The sequence below is a fragment of the Hirundo rustica genome, chromosome 6 (genome assembly GCF_015227805.2).
Source record: "Hirundo rustica isolate bHirRus1 chromosome 6, bHirRus1.pri.v3, whole genome shotgun sequence".
Lineage (NCBI taxonomy): Eukaryota > Metazoa > Chordata > Aves > Passeriformes > Hirundinidae > Hirundo > Hirundo rustica.
The window spans coordinates 10,677,470-10,696,039 of NC_053455.1; the positions used below are offsets into that span (position 1 = coordinate 10,677,470).

Below are 18,570 nucleotides of genomic sequence, written 5' to 3' on the forward strand. Positions count from 1 at the left end.
CCTGTCATCATTTCCACCAAGTGGCAATGATTCTCACGTGTCAGGATTTCCCGTGACTTTGCTTAATGAAACCAAGCTCTTCTTGGAGTGCTCTCCCTGCCACCACTTCTTACCTTCAGATGTCAGTGTTCTTAGCTGCAGAGCAGAGTACTCTAAACAAAGTTTACCTTCTCTTATTAATGGAAGACTTGTCTGTTGCTCCATTTGAAAAATCAACTGGAGGATATTTTTTCAGAGCAAGGTTTGAAGCCACTGGGCCGAAAGGAGGAAGAAGGAGAAGAAACATCATCACATTATCTGTATACCACACCGGCTCACCTCCCAAATCGTTTCTTATTCAATTCATTCAAGTCCAGCCTTCATTGTACAAAGAGAGGTGACCCAGCTGGGGGCTAAGAGAATGCGTAACTTAAGAACTTGATAAATGCTTAGCTGTGAAGAACACACATGCAGAGTAGAGGTGCTAATTGCTCATCTTACTACCCAGATTAACTGTACTCTGAAAGTTCTGAACTCTGAAAGTTCCTGAACAGGAACACTTTCTACTTTTCCTGTGGCACACAAATGTCCCAAGCTCCACTATGTGGACTGAAGTAAATACCAAGAGCCATAAATGCTGTAGGCAAGAGCATTTATTTTCCCCAATCCTAGCGCAAGCTCATACTCTGACAATCTCAATGACTGAAAAGGGGGAACAGGTAATTTTTCTTCCCTTACCATCACCCACCTCTTGTTCCAACACATTTAAACTCTGGAAGGAACCTATCAGTCTGCTTCACTTACCAGTCAAGCCACTGACAGTGGTCAGAGCCTTTCAGAAGCTTGAGTCAAATCCCAGCATCCTACGTGCACTTTCCCCCATCACTGCCAATCAGTCTGACATCCATACAGAAGGGCCATTTTTGGTGTGCTGACAGCTTCTCCTGTCCAATTCATTCCAGGGCCTGTCCATGATCATTACTTCATTCTCTCCCTCGCTTCACTAACACTCTAGCTGTGCTTGGCCACAACCAAAGACTTTATTTCTGGCCATTTGGAGGCAGTATTCCTACCACTTCCCTCAGTGCTAGCCCACAGTCCTACTCCACTCAGTTGTAGTTGCATGGAGGTAGCTCACTACAGTGTAAGCTAAACAGCAACTTAAACATCTGTTTCGACAAGGAAAGCTTTGTCATCCTACAGCTGTGTGACACGAACACATCTGTGAAACAACAGGGTGTAACTGTATTGTGATCCAAGTACAACAGGGATCTCATGCCTGTGTAACAATGGCACTAGGTGCCTGTTCTTACTGAACAGGGTTCTGGGCACACACGATGAAATTCAGCACCACAGTGACCACCTGCTGCATCAAGGAGACCCCAACGACAAAGGAGGGTCCTGGTCTGAACACGTGCCATGGGAACAGTGCACGAGTGACTGTTTTCTACAAGGGGTAGATCAATTAGCACAAGGAGCAGGAACTGACATGACTCACAACATCTGAATTAGACAAGGCCGGTCCCAGACTCTTAGAGGTCCAGAAATGAGGATAAATAACAGTATTTCCACCTCCAAAAAAGATACGATGCTTTGTGCCGCTCGGGGATGAAGCAAGGTGTCTTTAAAGAAGGAAGATTAGAGGTGGAAAGAGAGAAAGCTGTAAGGGCTCCTTAACCCAAACAAGTATTTAGCCAAGAACTTATACGGATTAAAACACAGAGATGGAAGAAAAGGATCTCTGCTCTAGAACTCAAGCCTGAACAGAAGTAACAAGACTTTAGAAGATCCACTCAGAGCTGAATCCAGACTCTAGAGCCTGCAAAGCACATGTCTGGCAACTTTACTCAGCTGAATGTCGTGCCAAGAGCTGGCCTGCATGGTGACTTACAGAGTTTGGCTCTTCCTGCATCTGGCTCAGGCACAATCCCCAGAGCCAGAAGTTCATTTGGCTCACTCATACTTCCAGCAGCCTGCCACAATCCAGGTAATCCTACATGAGCTCCCCATGCCCTGACAGCAGTACAAAGGGATGCTGCCTGGCTTCAAAGGACAGGCAGGACAACCAGCAGGAGAGTAAAATATACTGGCAGGATGGCAGAAACACACAGCTGCAATCCCCCACACACTTCATCACAGGTTATAGCAAGCAAGTCACGAGCTCCAGGGTGACCAAGCCCAGCAAAGCAGGGCCATATAAAGAGTGCTGTGGAGGACATCACTCTTTGCTGATGGTCACAGGAAATCACAAGTGACAGCAACAACAGCAGGTGCCAAACACAACATGGACTCACTATGTAAGTCCTCAACTTCTAAGCACACTGCTTCTGGAAAGGGTAAAACAGAAGTCACAGCAAAGACCTCCAGCTGAATGGCCCGAGCAGCTGCAGGTCTGGCAGAGGACATGTGAGCAGAGAAAGCCACAGGTCTCCTTGCCTGGAAGGAGAGAAAGGAAGGACAGGCCTGCTCTGGCTCTCCCATCACCAGGCAAGCTGCCTATTTGCTCAGGATGCCAGAGCAGTACCTCTAATACAGACAAGAAAAGCTGCTGCAGGCAGAAGCAGAAGCTTAGCTCAACGTGGAGGTGTCAGGCCATCAGATACAGCAGCCTTTGGCTAGTTCAAGACGGTCATGAATGTAGCTTCCCTTCTAGCACCACTCCACCCTTCCAATGTCAGGAATTCAACTCAACACCATATTCTCCAAAGTTCAGGAAAGTGGATTTACACTCACGTGAACTGCAAACTGTTTTATCTATCAAATCACAAAACAACAGAAAGAATAGACAAGTCTCTTCAGAAGAGGACACTAAAAATATGAGATTTTTTTTAAAATTAATATTTTGCCCAGTGTCATTTCCAGCTGATCTTGGTTTTCTTCCTTTTTTCTATTACCCACCTCCCATCTCAGGCACTTAAGCTTCCAGCCCTGCTGACTTCACAAGTCCTTCTCACATCATTCTTGAATCTTCACCGATTTCTCTCTCCCTACAGTTGCCCTCCAGGACTATAAAATCTTGCCAAAATGCACAAGATAAAACACATTGCTGATGTCAAGTCAGCTTGTCCTTTTAACATATGGCACACAGAGTTTTGTTTCATCTCAAACTCAAAGCAATGAAGTTCAGCAGTCAGCTCTCATTACAGTATTGCAGGAGGAGAAATTTTAGGCTCATTAGAAAATAGCATATTGAAATTTCTGTATTAGATTCATGAACACTGGAAGTTACTTAAAAAAAAAATAAATAAAACTTGAGGGCAACAGAAAGACACGTTTCATACAGCCTGAAAGCAATTCTGCCGTTTGCTTTAAGCTTTCCAGTAATATAAACATAGTCTTTGAGTTAGCATTCCATTTCAAACCACTTTAGAAATATGTGACTGCTTTGTGATTTTTCTGTTCCTGCGGACATTTTTGTTGGAAAAGTAAATCTGGATACATATGTTCTCCAGTCAGTGGTCACCGATTCCCTGAAACAAAGGGCAAAAAACCCAAGGGCATTAAAAGATGCTTTTAATTACTTTTACACTATTGACAAGAATCAGGTATTTACTCCCTACTGCATAATCTCTATGTGTCAAGTACTGTACAACTCACCAGGACGTTCTCTTTCAAACTTGTTTAAAAATGTTTTTGTATTTTGACCAAGTTCTCCACCAAGCCCATGCAACAGTTATTAATCAAACAGGGAGAAAATTACATGCAATAGAATTGTTTTGCTGAAATTCATTACAAGTGTCATTCCTAAAGCTTCCAGGTACTTCTTGAAAATATCCCCTTCCCTCCATTCCCATGAGATGCAGAGATTGATGGAATATACCTCTGCAAAGGAAACTCCAGAGGTAACACCACTCCTTACTAAGATCTTGGCTACAGCTTCACTCAGTCACGAAAGAGAATTTTAGTTAGAACAACTATGCCCAGAAAGATATGGAAAGATGGATTTCTTTTGAAGGCAGTATCCCATATCAAATCTGTTTCCACCTAGAGCACAGCTACTTAGAACATTTTGTTCAAACTGAAAAATTTCCAGCCCTTTGATTACAAAGGCAACCTGCCAAGTGAGAGTATAAAATTAGCACATTAGTGCAGTAGTGTCTTCCTTAGTTTGGATGCAGTTTCAGTGCCTCAACTGCATGCCACAGTCTTACCAGGGTAAAAACTGAGCTAAGAGTAACTAGATTCATTCTTTTCTATTCCAAAGGCTAAGATTCACTTTTACAGCAATGAAATACAGGTATCAAGCCAAATTATGTCTACTGATGAATGACGAAGAACAGAGCAGCAGCAAGAGTGCAAAGGCAATCCTAGCACACCAGGAGAGCTCTGCTGCAAGAGCCAACAAGCACCAGGGAAAGCAAGCAGCACCAGACCCTGGGAGCCCCTCCTGCTGCAGGGTGTATTGCAGCACAGGTGTTTCCCACTGTGTCTTACAAGTGCCAAGTCCATTTTTCAAACCCTGGTTGTAACTGCTGCTGACTTTAGAAACATAAGCTATTTTTAAAATGCATCATCAAAAAAAAAGGTTAAATACAACCTTTTTCCTTTTATTCTCATGTTTGATAAACATTTCAGCAGGCATCTATCCAACTTAGGCAAGCTCTGGGTGTGCACCTGCTCCAAGTTCTGTCCCAGTCCTGGCTGCATGAATTAAATCCACTGCCTATATTAATATACAAATGACTTCTCCTATCCATCTCTCTCAGAAACCCCATCACATCTCCTCCTATCCCCCTGCCCAGCAGACACTGAAATCATTTCACAAGCAACACTACTGCACCCAGTGGTTTCCTTCTCAGCAGCTTAAACAAAAGGACGGGGCTGCTGCCACAGAGGTATTGCTGTGGGCAACACAGCAGCCACAGCGGAGAGAACAATAACCAGACAGGACAGCATTCCACCAAACTGAGCTGGAGATGGCTGGTTCCAAGAGGAGCCCAGAGTAGGCTCCCAGAGCCTCTTTCACAAGGGCTCAGGTAAGAGGGCATCAAACAGTCCCCTTCCCAGCAAGCATCTGAGCAACAAGGACTGCATCAAAGACAAACTCTCCAAAAACTCATTTATTTACTTTTGTTATCTCTAAAAATAGCATTAGGGGTTCAAGAAGTTCTGTCTTTTCCTCCATCCTTCCATAACTTCAGCAAGTTGAGTACAATAAACAACATGAATCTGCCTAACGTGACTACTCTCACACACACTTTAAACAGCTTCAGCATTTATAAGTGTCTTCTCAATCTACATCCATCCTTTCAAACCAGTAGTGGTCAGCCTCAGTTGCCATCTCCACTCTGCACCAGCACACAGATGTTCCCCAGTCACAGACCTCCAAAACTGCAAGACCTCCCAATTCCAATCAACTTTGCATCTGCTCCAGTAGAAAAAGTAGTTTTTCACCCAAATCCACAAATATGCTCCTAAACGCTTGCCATTTTCAGCCTGTTTGGCAGAATGGCTGGATTTGTGCCTGCCCTGTTTGCACCACAAGGACTGCACCTGACTCATGTGTGCAAGACAGCTTACTGTTTCACCTGAAATCATCCAAAAAAAGAAACTGAACCCATGCACTCCCAATCCCAGGCAAATCTTGGGGGAGAATCATCTTAAAAACAAACCAAGAGGACTAAAAACCCACCCAAAATATAAAAAGAGCTAGAGCTAGACAATGCAGCAGTTTCCCAGAGAGCAGACCCACTTCTCAGAGCCAGTACACACAGGAAGAAATGATCTGCCAAGCAACTCAGCTCTTGGGCTGAAATCCAGAGGACAGCTCTGAAAAAATCATCCTTCCACCACCAAGTTCCCACCAGCAAGCCTCTCTCCCAAGTTATTCGATACTTGCATAAAGCCAAACAGAAGAGAGGTGATGAGAACTTCAGATGAGATCCAGCTGTACCCTCCGAGCCTCCCCCCAGCACATGCAATGATAAGCACAAGGCTGAGACTATGGAAAAGAGAAAAGCTCTTGCATGTCCTCACTGTCTGCAGATTTGAGTCAGCCAGCAACCTCCAGGTTTGCTTTATTCACAAAACAGGTAAGAAGACCTCCCCTCTCTCTCCAAATTCGTAGGACAGGCTCCAGAGCTACTCTCAATAATTCAGCCTCAGAGTCCAGCAGGCAGGGGCCAGCTAAAGGTTCCAGACAAGCACTCAGCCAGCTCCCCAGGCAGCCCTAGCTGAAGGAAAGATCAGCTCTCTCACCTTTCTCACACACCTGTTTGCTCACAGCAGCAACAGTTCCAAAGAGTGACAGCACTGGCCAAAGAGACAGATACTCCACCAGCTAAAGTGTGGGGGAGCATTTGTTCCTACAAGAACAAGGGGCTTCCATGGGAGAAGCTGAGGCAAAAATTCTTCAGTGGTGAAACAAAAGCCTTAAGGAGCCTGAAAAGGCAAAAACATTACTGCTACACAAACGGTTGAAAAGCAGGCAGATACCATGTCCAGAGAGGCATGCAAGCTGTAAAAGAGGTTAAGGGACAGAATTCTGATATATTTCCCTCTCTTACAGAGATAAATTATAACAAAGTAAAGATCACGACCACTTTCTTCCAGCCTGAGAGGGAAGTTGGGACAACACAACTACAATGAAGCTCAGACATGGGTGTGTCTCCTGGATGAACAAAGTACCAAGAAAGAGGACTGAAAAGCACAGAGAAAAGCAGAAATCCAAGTAGGGCTGGGTTGGTAAGAGGGTGGACAGAATCTGTAAACTATACTAAAACACTAATGAAAGTTGGAGAACCACAAATAGTACTTAGGAAACAAACAAAAAAAAAAAAAAGGGCTGAGACATACGGAAGGAAAGAAATCTTTTCTTACAAGAGTTGACTACAAAAATGTTTGGGGCGAAACAAGCCAGTAGGCTTTCTCCCCAGAAGCAGGTAATTTATGGAAGCACAAACAAGGACAACTGCAGTTTGTCAGGGTGGTCAGAGGGAAAAGGTATAGCAGTGAGCAGAGATGCAAAGAGAAAACAACTGCAAAGCAATTGCTGTGGGAGGTTAAATTAGGTAAGAGTGTATTTTGCTAAGAAAGAAAAAGAGCAGGTGGTAATTGGGAGCATCTCTATAAATGGCCTTATTCCAACAGGAATGACAGTTACTGCAGAGCAAATGTTTATAAAATAAAAAAGATCCATTTAAACCAGTGGCCAGAGCATAACTAATTACTGCTGTGATACAGGAAGCCAACAGCTGCAGGGACAAAGACATGCTGGAGTTCAGCCTTCAAGTAGCATACAAGGGGCCATCACTCCCTGAAAGTTTGGGCCTCCAGTTCCCTCTGGGCCCCCATAATGTGCCATACATCCTTTGTCAGATGCTGACAACAAAAATAACATGAGGGAACAGGCTGCCCTTGCTTCTTGAACGTAAAATGCCAAAACACAAGCCTGGGACGGAACAACTTACCAACAAGTTAAAAGGGCTACACCGGCTCATGCAACACGTAGAGCACCTACGCTAACAGTGTGCAAAAGCAGTGCAATTTTTGAAGGTGTTTACCTTGCCTTAGTCATAATTTTAATTTTTACAGACAGTTTAAAAGTGATCTTGTGATATTTTAAGCCCATGACCTTTGTTTAGATGTATGTCACTTGTAGCAGTACCTATTTTAACGCAGACTAAAACTTTTAGACTGAGTGGCACAATGGTTTTGCATTGAGAGGCACACAGCTTTACTTCACAGCACTTGGTTTTTTACAAAAGGTTGTGTCAAAACCTACCTGCTGAAACTGCCACCCCCCAGCCACCACCTACTCATGATTCAGATGTACAAGAGGGGTTTCCCCCAAGGTTGGCTGGAGTCAGGGGACTCTTCTGGGGCTGATTTCATTCTGCCAGCCTAAAGAAAGACCCTGAGTTAGGGGTGAGCCTAGCTGTCTTCCCCCACAGAAGTGGCAGAATATTTGGAGTGGTGTTTTTTTTGTTTTTGTTAAGACTACTTAATCCACACATTGAGCTGGGTCTGCCTAGCAACAAGTTAGAGTTTTAAACTTGTATCATCCTACTTGTGTTCCCATGGCTACTGTCACGAACAGTGTGGTAGCAGCTGCACAAATCAGCACAAGGGTCCCAGGAGGGACATCTTTAAGATTCCCAGACAGAAAACAATACCGAGAAAGTATAAATGCTACACCTGGTATGCATGCCTGACTTCACAGTCCTTTACTCCTCCCAGAAGCACCTACACCGGCTCCCTCCTAAGGATGGAGAGACGTCAGCCAAAGGAATAGATATGAACACTGGTATCACTGATCATTTTACGCTCTTTAGAAGAAAAAAGCTTGGGTTACAGATGCAACACTTTTAGCTTCTCACACAGCTGTTAGCAACCTAAATGCAGAACTATGCACAACTCCAGCCAGGAGCACCTGCTGCATGGGGCAGTGGGCTCTCAGCACAGGGTGGGAGGAGAAAAATCCCCCCTGTCATCATTTACACGGGGCCAAAACTCAAGCCAGTATTATTGACAAGAACAGGGGATAAGTTTAGACACCCAAAGAAGGTAGGAAGTCAGAGGCAAGAGAAAAATACTCCTTGCATTTTAAATGCACGCTGTATGTAAAGAATTGCTTCAAAACCAATGCCATTATGTAGACCAGATTTTCCCAGTCCTGCCAATTCAGTTCTTCCAGACAGAAGGTGATTTCCTACTCAATAGAGGTTTTTTCTTGGGCTTTATCCATCCCCAAGCCCCACGCAGAACTAGAATCTCTCTGTACCCTCTCCAGGGACCAGCAGGCATTGTACCCTGCATGCAAGCCTTGTTTATACATATTCCTTAGGGATTTCTGAACCCAGAAGCCACAACTACGATTACACATTTGTTGCTGTGCTTTCACATTACGGTTACAAAGTCTAGGAGGACACCAATTCAAGGTCATGTACACTAGTAATTCTTTTCAATACCAAACTTTCAAATCAAAGTCTCTCTATGAACTAAAGCCAACCTGATAAAACATCCAGTCATCTAAGAGTACATGCACAAGCTACCATGGCAGGTTATCTCGGATACCTACAGGGAGCAGAACTGAAAATCTACAATATACTGCCATGTGGCTAGACACCCCTAATTAGACAACTGCACAGCAAAAGCAAGCTCTCTAAGGACTTGAAATCCATCCAGGTGAAGAGCACAGAGCTAGGGGAGGGGGCAAGAAAGATTAAGGACAAAAACTCACAACCTTAAACTCCTACCCCTAAAAGGGCGGGGGGTATTTTTTCAGACACACACATGGTCACACACACAAAGTACCTATGAGACCCTACTGATGTCCCATAGACATACCTGCACCATAGAGAGACAGGGCTAAATGGAGAAGAATAGACTAGAATTGTCTCACAAGAGGGGATTTTTGTAATTTTATCACACTGCTGCATCCTCCTCCCCCCAGAGAGGCAACATTTACCAATACTTCCTTTATGAAGTTCAAAGAGCAAGCTGCTGCACAGAGCTGAATTCTTGAAGATACTTGGAAAGGTAGGTTAAACCCTCTGGTTTCATCACAAAACCTTACATAAGAAGTACAGAAAATTTACCAAGTTTGACCTGCAATTCTTAAAGCCAGTGCTCACCACAACCAGTTGCATTCCAAAACAATGTTTTTGAGCATAAAAGCAGCTCAATTCTCCAGTATGCTGGAAAAACTTTCACTGTCTTCACTAAGACTGAATACATGTTCTTGCACTTTCAGAAAGCACAAAGTCATCAAAACTTTCATATGGAATGATAAATTAAAGGCTTGAAAATTTTAAAGAAAGAGACACTTAATCAAGCATTCCTTAAAAAATGCTTTTTAAGATCAAGTTTAGCTTACAAATCAACTTTGTATTTTCAAGAACTGAATTTCAAACCGCTCTTTCAAGTTTAAACACCTAATGTGGGATTGCTCATCTTGTTATACCACCAAGTCTAAGCCTCAAAAGACAAGGTCACCCAGAGCAGAAAGATGTATGGACTTCCTAGGAAAGGGGCATATTCTAACTACCCCAAAGTTTTCTTTTTCATTTGCTCTCTATACTCAGCTACTGGTCACCACATCTCAATCTTACCACACGCTTGGTATGGGTAAGGCAAGCCTTGGCCATGACCAGAAATTGCCCTGTCTAAGGGAAGCAGGGACTAGCACTAACCACAAGCTTCTGAGGAGGCAGTTACTTCAGATTTACCTTCCTGGCACATATTAAGGAATTACATATTAAAGTTCCAACACCGTTAAATACATGCATATGTCCAGTAGAGCACTGTCATCCATACTACTCTGAAGGTATGTGACAGGGCTAGAGCCCACTATAAGCCGCATTATACAGTGCGCCTTGATCACAGAGGCAAAGATTTCCGAGCTAATTATAATGACTAATCACAGGGAGCTCTAAGCCTTCACTTGGCCAAGTCAGAGACCTAACTAGGACCGAAAACAAGAGTTTTAAGAGCACCTCATTAAGCAGCAGGAACCAGCTATGAAGAACAAAGCAGTCACTCTACCTAGTATTAATTCCAGTCCAGGCATTAATACATTTGTCAGTACATGAGACAGCTATTACCTCCACATACAAACACTGCATGTGCCAGGCAGGGAAGGAAGCCACAGGCTTTGGCTCCACTGAGATTTGTTTGTTTACAACGGCATTAAGGTTTGAGAAGGATGTTCTTGGTGCTATTTGAATAATGAGAAAGCTCCAAAGCCATGCCTTGAAACATGTCTGAGTGGGAGCTGTGCTCACCACTAGAGCCTCTGCACCCATTCACAGGACGAGGGAACAGGCTGGGTGAAAGCTGACCACTGAGCAACACAGGCTCAAAACTGGCCTCCCCTCTGGTGAGCAGCCCATGCGTGAAGAAGATACAACACCAAACCAACTGCTGTACTCCTGCTGAGGCGCCAGAGGTATGGATAACAAAGTTCCCAACTTAAGCACTACTCACCTTTTTCTCCAAGGTAGATTTTAAAAACACAAGATAAGCTAAAGTGTCAGCATCTACAAGTCAGCTTCACTCAGTAGCAGCAGAACTGCAGCCTTTCCTGCCCTGGAGATTGGACCAGAGTACGTACCAATGACAGATAAAGGTGAGACAGATTCACCCACACACCAGCAGAGTTGCCAGCTCAGTAAAGAGACAGCAGGAGTCACCTTCCCCCTTTCCCCAAGGCTGCTGGACACCAGCCTGACCCTTTGTACCTACGTTCCTACAGCGCTGAAACAAAAACCCAAGGCTTTGGCAACAGTTTCTGGTAAAGGCTGGAGGTCGAGGACCTTCTCATCTGCTCTGCACTACAGCACATTCACAGAGGCTGTGACCTCTGAGGAGGGCAAGGTAAATATAGCCTATGAGGAGGTATGGCACTGAGCAGACTACATCTAGGGAGAAAAGCTCCTCTTCTCCCACCAGGGCTTAAGAGAAAACCTGCAGTATCTAAATCTTCCACCAGCTAATTCTGAAAACACACTCTTGTTGGGGATGATGTACCTCTCCTCAAACAACAGTGAAAGACCCAAGGCATGTGTGCATGCTGTCTTACCAAGACACCAAGCAGCCTCTATCAGTCCAAACACCCTGGGCATTAGTACATTATGGTCTGGCATTTCTGATTAGATCAAACACCCTCTTAACTCTTCCTTCTTTTCCAAAGGGACTGTTGCACTGAGTTCCTGCCTGTTGAGTTTAAGGCATAGTCATATGAAGAGATGAGATAGCTTTCCAGGATACCAGTATTTCCAGTTTCAGGAGTTTGGTTTTGAAAGTTCCACTTGCTTAGATGGAGATCCCAAAGTCTCACCTAAAAAGCACTTTTTTTTTTTTCCTCATCCCTTTTCGAATGAGTCCGTTCAGCAAAACACCATTTTCTCTACACCCATTGGGTACTCAGACTACTTACAAACTATTAAGACTGGGAGGCACAGGACTAGCTGCCAAGAAAGAACCAGAAAAAGCAAGAGAGTTGGACTTGTCAAGTGTAAGTCATAAGGGGGCTTATAATAACCTCGTTAAAAGGTTACAGATCTGATTGTGCAGGTCAATAGGTGCCTCTGCCCAGAACCCCATGAAGCAGCAGATGATACAACCTAATAAAACATGGCCTTTATAACCACCAGAGAAATACAATAGTTCTAAGGGAATCAGATACCTAGGGGCTGTCTCAATATTATACTTTCAACCTTTGAACCTAAATAGGCAGAGAGTAGGCACATTTTAACAGCCAGAGTTGGATGGATGTATTAGCTTCTTCCCCTAGGACACGGCCATGCCACCACTTCCACACATGATTGGGCACTCCAGATAAGAGACAGCAGCGACTATCTTGTTTGGGTTTTTTTTTCAACTCTTCTTAGACACAACTACACTGACAAGGTTTCTCACTATAGTGAAAAGAGTTGGTGGGTTTTTGGGGGTTTTTTCCCTTTCATTTTTTTGGCAATGCTAAAACAACAGAGTCTTGATCATGAAAGAAGGTCTGGAAATACCTACTGTTTGTGCAGGAGCACACAGAGTGCAGCTAACAGTGTGGATCAGAGGACAAGCTCCTCAAGGATTAATGACATTCTGGCAGCGAGCACGTTCTAGTAGGCTTTTCTGAACCGAGGGGTGAAAGGACTACAGATGGATTTCCTTCCACCATCTTTACTTTTATTGTTACAGTACAAAACCAAAAAACTGGGAAGACAGCAACACTGCAAGCAAGGGATTGAAGTCTCACAGCTGACATACATCCCAAATTTGCATTTCCACAAGACGCTGTTGAGTCAAACCTGCTTTTCCTCATCTATTTCTACTGGAAAGAGCCCCAGAATCTGCGTTCCAAAGATGACCAACATAACCAATGTCCAAAGACAAAAGATGTGGCTCGTATTTTTACTGCCATTGCAACAAATAAGGAAATCTAAAGTTTTACAGCTACAAAGGACAAAAAAAAAGTTAGTCTGCATTCAATACAAGTCAAAATTTGGGAGTAACTGTTCTCTTCAGGGAGTTATTTAACATTCCTCAAAATTATGGAAGCTTTAATCATTAGTGAAATTCACTGGCTGTGTTAAAGTGCTCACTAATGTTTTCTTCCTCGTATTTTCAGTGTTCCAACAGCATAAATTAATAAGCAGCAAATAAAACAGTCAAGTACAGTATCAGTGCTTCCCCATACGAAAGACTTTTATTTAGCTTTAGGATATGCAATGTTTCCTTCCACTGAGTTTTTCCATTAACAGGACATGTGGGTTTCATTCGTATGGATTAAAAGAACCATAGTAGTTTGCCTCTTCAAAATCTTCCGTGTCTGATTCAGAACTCACAAGAAATGCTGACCTACCAGTATCAGCCTTTGTTTAACACACAGAATTTTGGGCTGGCAAATAATTGATTCTGAGCTCTAATAAGAGAAGAAATAGCAGACACAGTAGCAATTTTTCACATCACATCTGTGAACTCAAGGCCAAACAGAGAAGCATAGCTGAAGTGCAAGTTTTACTGAGTTTAGTGAGCTCTGGCATGGGATTTTCAGCCCAAGAAGTTTTGCCTATTCTTTTCCCAGGCTGAACTGGCTTGTTTAATACACACATTGCCTCTGCAAAAGCCTTGCCTTTACTGTACAGCTACTCTTATTATACAAATAATAATAAAGCTATAAGTTTTTGAGATAATAAAGGAAGCGGGATCAATGTAGTAAGAACATACTTTCCCAAAACACGGGGAGATTGGGATAGGTAAAAAGGATGGCAACATTAACTTCAGCAAAGAACCTACAGGCCTTGGAATATGCCTTGTCACTGTAAAGAGACTTAATAAAGGAGCTGTGAGTAAGAACCACCTCCTACAGAGGATTCCAGCCACGAGCATTTTTACAGTCAAAGAATCACATCAGGCCTTTCCTTGGCCACTGCCACAACAAGTTTTAGCCACAAGGAATATTATACTTACACCAAGGTATTTTAATTTAGAATGTGAACTTGTCATTTTCTGGTTTTTGCAACTGTCATTTTCTTTCAAGGATGAAGGAAAAAACAAAGCAGCACAACCCTTAACCCTTTTCCTCATACTCTGGTAAAGCAAGGGAGAGACAAGAACTTTCTAACAAAAAGATGAAGTCCCTTCACTTCCTAAACTTAGGCAACCACTGAGAGCACTCTCTTCACTCACAGGCCATACCATGCAATAGTTTTTTGCTCTTCTCTGACTATTTAACTCATGATACACAGATTAACATCCCACCACTGCCTTGTTCTACCTTTCTTTTCTCCTGCAGCTCCACAGAGAAGGATTTCAGACCTTACAAAGCTTCCCTAATTTCACTGCTCTTTGCAGCAGCTCACATGTGGCTGAGAAGTGAAACGAAATGCTTTCTCTGCCCCTCTGCATGGGGACGGAGGAACTGCCACGTAAAATGCTGATGTAAGAATAAACAGTTACAGATATACTTCAGCCAAACCCAAGGTATAATTGAACATTAAGTTTAAAATAAAACTACACACAAGGCCTGGTCTGTGTTATTTTCCCCTCACACACAGTCAGAGCAGCACAAGCACTTCCCATTTTCCCAGGCAGCTAACCTGAAGGTGAAAGCCTCCACAACTCAACAACAAACAACTTTCAAGCTTTAGGATCTTTTGTTTAACCAGTCACTAAAATTTTTAGTGAGAAACAGACACAGCATCTGTGCACTCTGATAACACGATTTCCTAGATTTAACTTTTGACATTACCAGTGAGATGGGACAACTGAACAGTTTTAGTCAAAAGGTCGCAGTGCAGCATGTTAGAAAACCCGAAATAAGCCTTCCTTAAAGAGGGAAACAAGAGAGACAACAAATAAACTTAAGGTAGCTTTTAGCCTTTAGGACCAAGAAGAAATTACAAAATTCAGGGAACAACATGGCATTGCAAAATTATTCCTGGGTAATTCCACAAGACAGGAAACAAAGTCTTCCACAGACAAGCAGATGAAAGTTTACCCCAAACTTCTTAACTAAAAGGTTTACTTTTCAGAAACAGAAAAAAAACCAAAAAACCCAGAGCTCAGTAAAGGTGGATCTGATGTCCACTCAGGTCATGAGAAGAATGATCATTTACTTTGGGTGAACCTACTATGCACTTGCTGTATTACAATGTGTACTCAAACACAATCACCTGCTGATCCCGTGTTAGGGTACAGATTACTCAGAAAAAAAATTTGTTTCTTCACCTCACACACTTCCCCTCCCTTCCACTCCACACAGCACAGAAAGCAATAAGCTTTGTATAGGTCACTGTACGGTCTGTAAGTTTAAACCAGAACAATGTACATCTGAGTACAGAACAGTGAGGAAGCGGCTCACAGTATTTTCCCCCCCTCCACATATTATATCAGAGAAATGAATTGCTCAAAAGAGCATAATTCACCAGGGTGACCATAAAGCCCAAGTATTGTTGTGATTCGTGGCTGATAAGGCAGTTCGATGCACGTTGTGCGCTACAGAAATGCTGTGTTTGACCTACAGATTGAAAACCAGTGTCAACTGCTGCCTAGCTAACAGCTCCCCCTTCCTCCCCCTCCCTTCTCCTCCTCCTCCCCCATGCCCACCCGCTTCTTCCTCCTGGTCAACCAAGAAATGGACCTCCCTTGTATCTTATTTTGTCAAGAAAACGAAGGGGGGGAAGGAGTGGGAAAAAATTATTCTGTAAATGAATATAAGCAATACTAAACTTAAGGAAAAAAAAAATCCTCTTTGCCCTCCCCCCCACCCTGAGATCTTAACAGTTAGGAACAGACATATCTATTTAATAATAAAAAAGGCATCCAACATTAGTGCATAGTCTGAGGATGACCCATGATAAATCTTTTTCCTGAGTCCACACAATAGTAACTCTCAGCGTTATTCGATAAGGAGACACGGTGGCTTTCCACACCATTCTTTTTGTTTTAGTGTGAGAGGTGCGGAGGATTCAATTAAGTTTGGGCTGGGCAAAGGGACAACTCCAAACGCCAGGATCTCCAGACAGAAGGAGGGTTTTCACCAGCTACAACCTCCACTTACAAAGGAACAATACAAAAAAAAAAAAAAAAAAAAAAAAAAAAAAAAAAAAAAAAAAGCTTAGATTTCGAACTAAAGAGGTCAACAGCCTGTCTTTCTATACACAGAGATACATCAGTACTACCGTGTTTCCAGCACCTGCCTTTCAGCACAGCCCCAATTCCTTTGTTTGCTCAAAATTTGCTTCCATACCACTTTAAATTAGCTTACAAAGAACTGCAGCATAATAGCTGGAACGTGAAACATTTTTTTTATTTTTTCTTCTGGAGGACTGAGGCAACCAGCTTCTTAGGAAGAGAGAAAATTAAAATACAGACCTAGGTCACTTCTAAATACCTTCGAAAAAAATTACAATTATAACTTGATGTCTTTTAGTTCCACCCCTATCACTGAGACCACAGAAACACGAGTTCATGAGAGGGTGGAACAAACAAACAAACAAAAAAATTAAAATTTAAAAAAAAAAAAAAACCGAACTAAAGAAAAAAAAAGAAAAAGAAAGAAAGAAAGAAGAAGAAGAAAAAAAAAACAAACCCACCCAACTGCCATCTCCTGCCTCCTCCAGCCCTGCCAGCTTCCCTGTTCCTCCCTGCCTGCAAAGCGCCCTCTGGAAAGCATCGAGACTTCTTTTATCAACCGTGTGCGCTGGAGAAGGGGGGAGGGAGGGGGGGGTCCTTTTTCTTGCTCTGGGTGTTTGAGAGTGGAATTAAGGGGAAATTATTTTTGGACCCGATGAGCGGAACCCGGCGGGGGGGGGGGGGGAGGGGGAGTACCCCCGCACATCGGGAGGGGTCCAAAGCACTGGATGAGGGGGAGGAGTTGCCCCCTTTAAAACATAATAAAGACTTACCGGGGTCGAAATCAGGGACCACCGCCTGGTACTGCGGCCCGACCCTCATTCCGCCGCCAGCTGAGGGAGGCAGAGGGAGAAGCGTTACCCGCGTGGGCCCGAGCGGCCCCTATAACTCCCCCCCCGCCCCCAAAAAAACGCACCCCGCACCCGCTCCTCACCGTGCTCCTCATCGCTGGACGACCCCGAGCTCCCCTCCTCCCAGGAGTTCACGCTGCTGTTGCCGTTAGGGGCGGCGGATAAACTTTTGCTGCCGCCGTTGTTGTTATTATTCGCCCCGGCGGCGTTCTGGTTCCTGCCCCGCCGTTTCCCCGAGACCTCCGGGCCCTTCTCGATCATGGCTGGCATTTAGGGGAGGAAGGGGAGGGGGGGTGTGGAGAAGAAGGGAAGGGGTGGGGGGAGAAGATCAGAGTTTAAAAACTGCGGGGGGAGGGGGGGGGGCTGTGGGAGGCGCCAAGGGCGTGCAGGAGCCGGGGCGGGCCGGGCCGGTGCGCGGCGGTGGCGGCGCTGCTACATCCCCCACCGCGACCGCCCCGAACTTTGAGGCTCATCCCAGCCCTGCGCTGGGACTCCGCTCAACCTGCGCTGCTGCCCGCGGCCAGCCCCGCCTCCGCCCGCTCCTGCCCCTTCCCATTGGCCAAACCTACATTTTGGGAGGCCATCCCGCCCGCCGATTGGCCGGCGCCGCCTGTCCATCGCGGCGGCCCGGCGCTTCCGTTCGCTGGGCGCGGTGGAGGCGGATCGCGGGCCGAGTGTGTGCGGGCTCCGCGATCTCTCCGCCCCGCGATACCTCTGCTCCGCGCTCCTCTGCTCCGAGCGGAGCGGACGGGAGGCGGGGCCGCGCCCCCCGCCGGCGAGCCCCTCCCCGGCCGCTCCCCCGGCTCGGGCCCGGTTCCGCCGCCCCACCGGGAACTCGGAGCCGGGAGGAGCGTGGCGAGGGACTACTTTGCCCCCCCCCCCCCAACCGCCTACCCCCGCGGCGGAAGATTACGGCGTGGTTTGAATGGGATTCCATACAAAGCTCAGTTTCCCGGGGGAAAAAAGCTGAGCCCGGCGGGGTCGGGGATCTGTGCTTGGTCTGTTTGGGACGGCTCCCGCCGGCAGTAGCGGCGACAGTCCGACGAGGGGGTGGGGGTTCCGGCGGCCAGGAGTGGCCTGAGGAGAGCAGGGGGGCGGCCCGACCGAAGCGGCGCCGAGAGTGCGGGACAGCGCCGGGGCCGGAGAGAGCCCGGGGAGCGGCCGGGGAGCGGCACCGCACGGGCGGGTGGGCGGTGCAGCCCCGTCAGCAGGGCGCTGCCAGCTGCCCCCGGGGCAGAGCCGAGGGTCTTGCACGGTGCCCAGGAGCTGCCGTCGCCCTCGCCCCGGGCGCCGCCCCAGGTCCCCTCAAGTAACTCCGCGGCTCCCCCCTTGGCCTCCTGTGCCGAGCCGGGGTCCGCGCTCGGGGCCCGGCCGTGCAACAGACCCCTCGCCCCGTATTCCCGGCGGAGCGCCCGGCTCCCCACGCGGCCCCGGAGGCGGAGCCGGCGCGGAGCCCTCCCGGCGGGGCGGCCGCGTCCCACGCTCGGTGCCTTCCCCGGCGTGACCCGGCAGCGGGGCGAGGCGGGGAACAAAAGCGGCGGCGGCACCGCGTTCCCTTCCCTCGGCACGCGAGGCTCCTGTCGGGAAAACCCGCACGGCGTGGGGGAGAGCTGCTGGGAGGGAGAAACGGGGCATCCAGGCCCGCCGGAGCTAAAATGGGCTG

General features: G+C 46.0%; 1 protein-coding gene across 1 annotated transcript in view; it reads right to left on the bottom strand.

Moving 5' to 3' along the window:
- The window catches only part of RCOR1 (REST corepressor 1), an 82,436-nt gene extending 65,152 nt beyond the window's left edge, over positions 1–17,284 (bottom strand). Inside the window, exons 1-2 of the mRNA XM_040067344.2 lie at positions 16,991–17,284; positions 16,830–16,889 (exon numbers count right to left, since the gene is read on the bottom strand). Coding sequence (XP_039923278.1) covers positions 16,830–16,889; positions 16,991–17,177 — 247 coding nt within the window. The 5' untranslated portion in view covers positions 17,178–17,284. The remainder of the gene's footprint in view (positions 1–16,829; positions 16,890–16,990) is intronic.
- Positions 17,285–18,570: the final 1,286 nt, after the last annotated feature.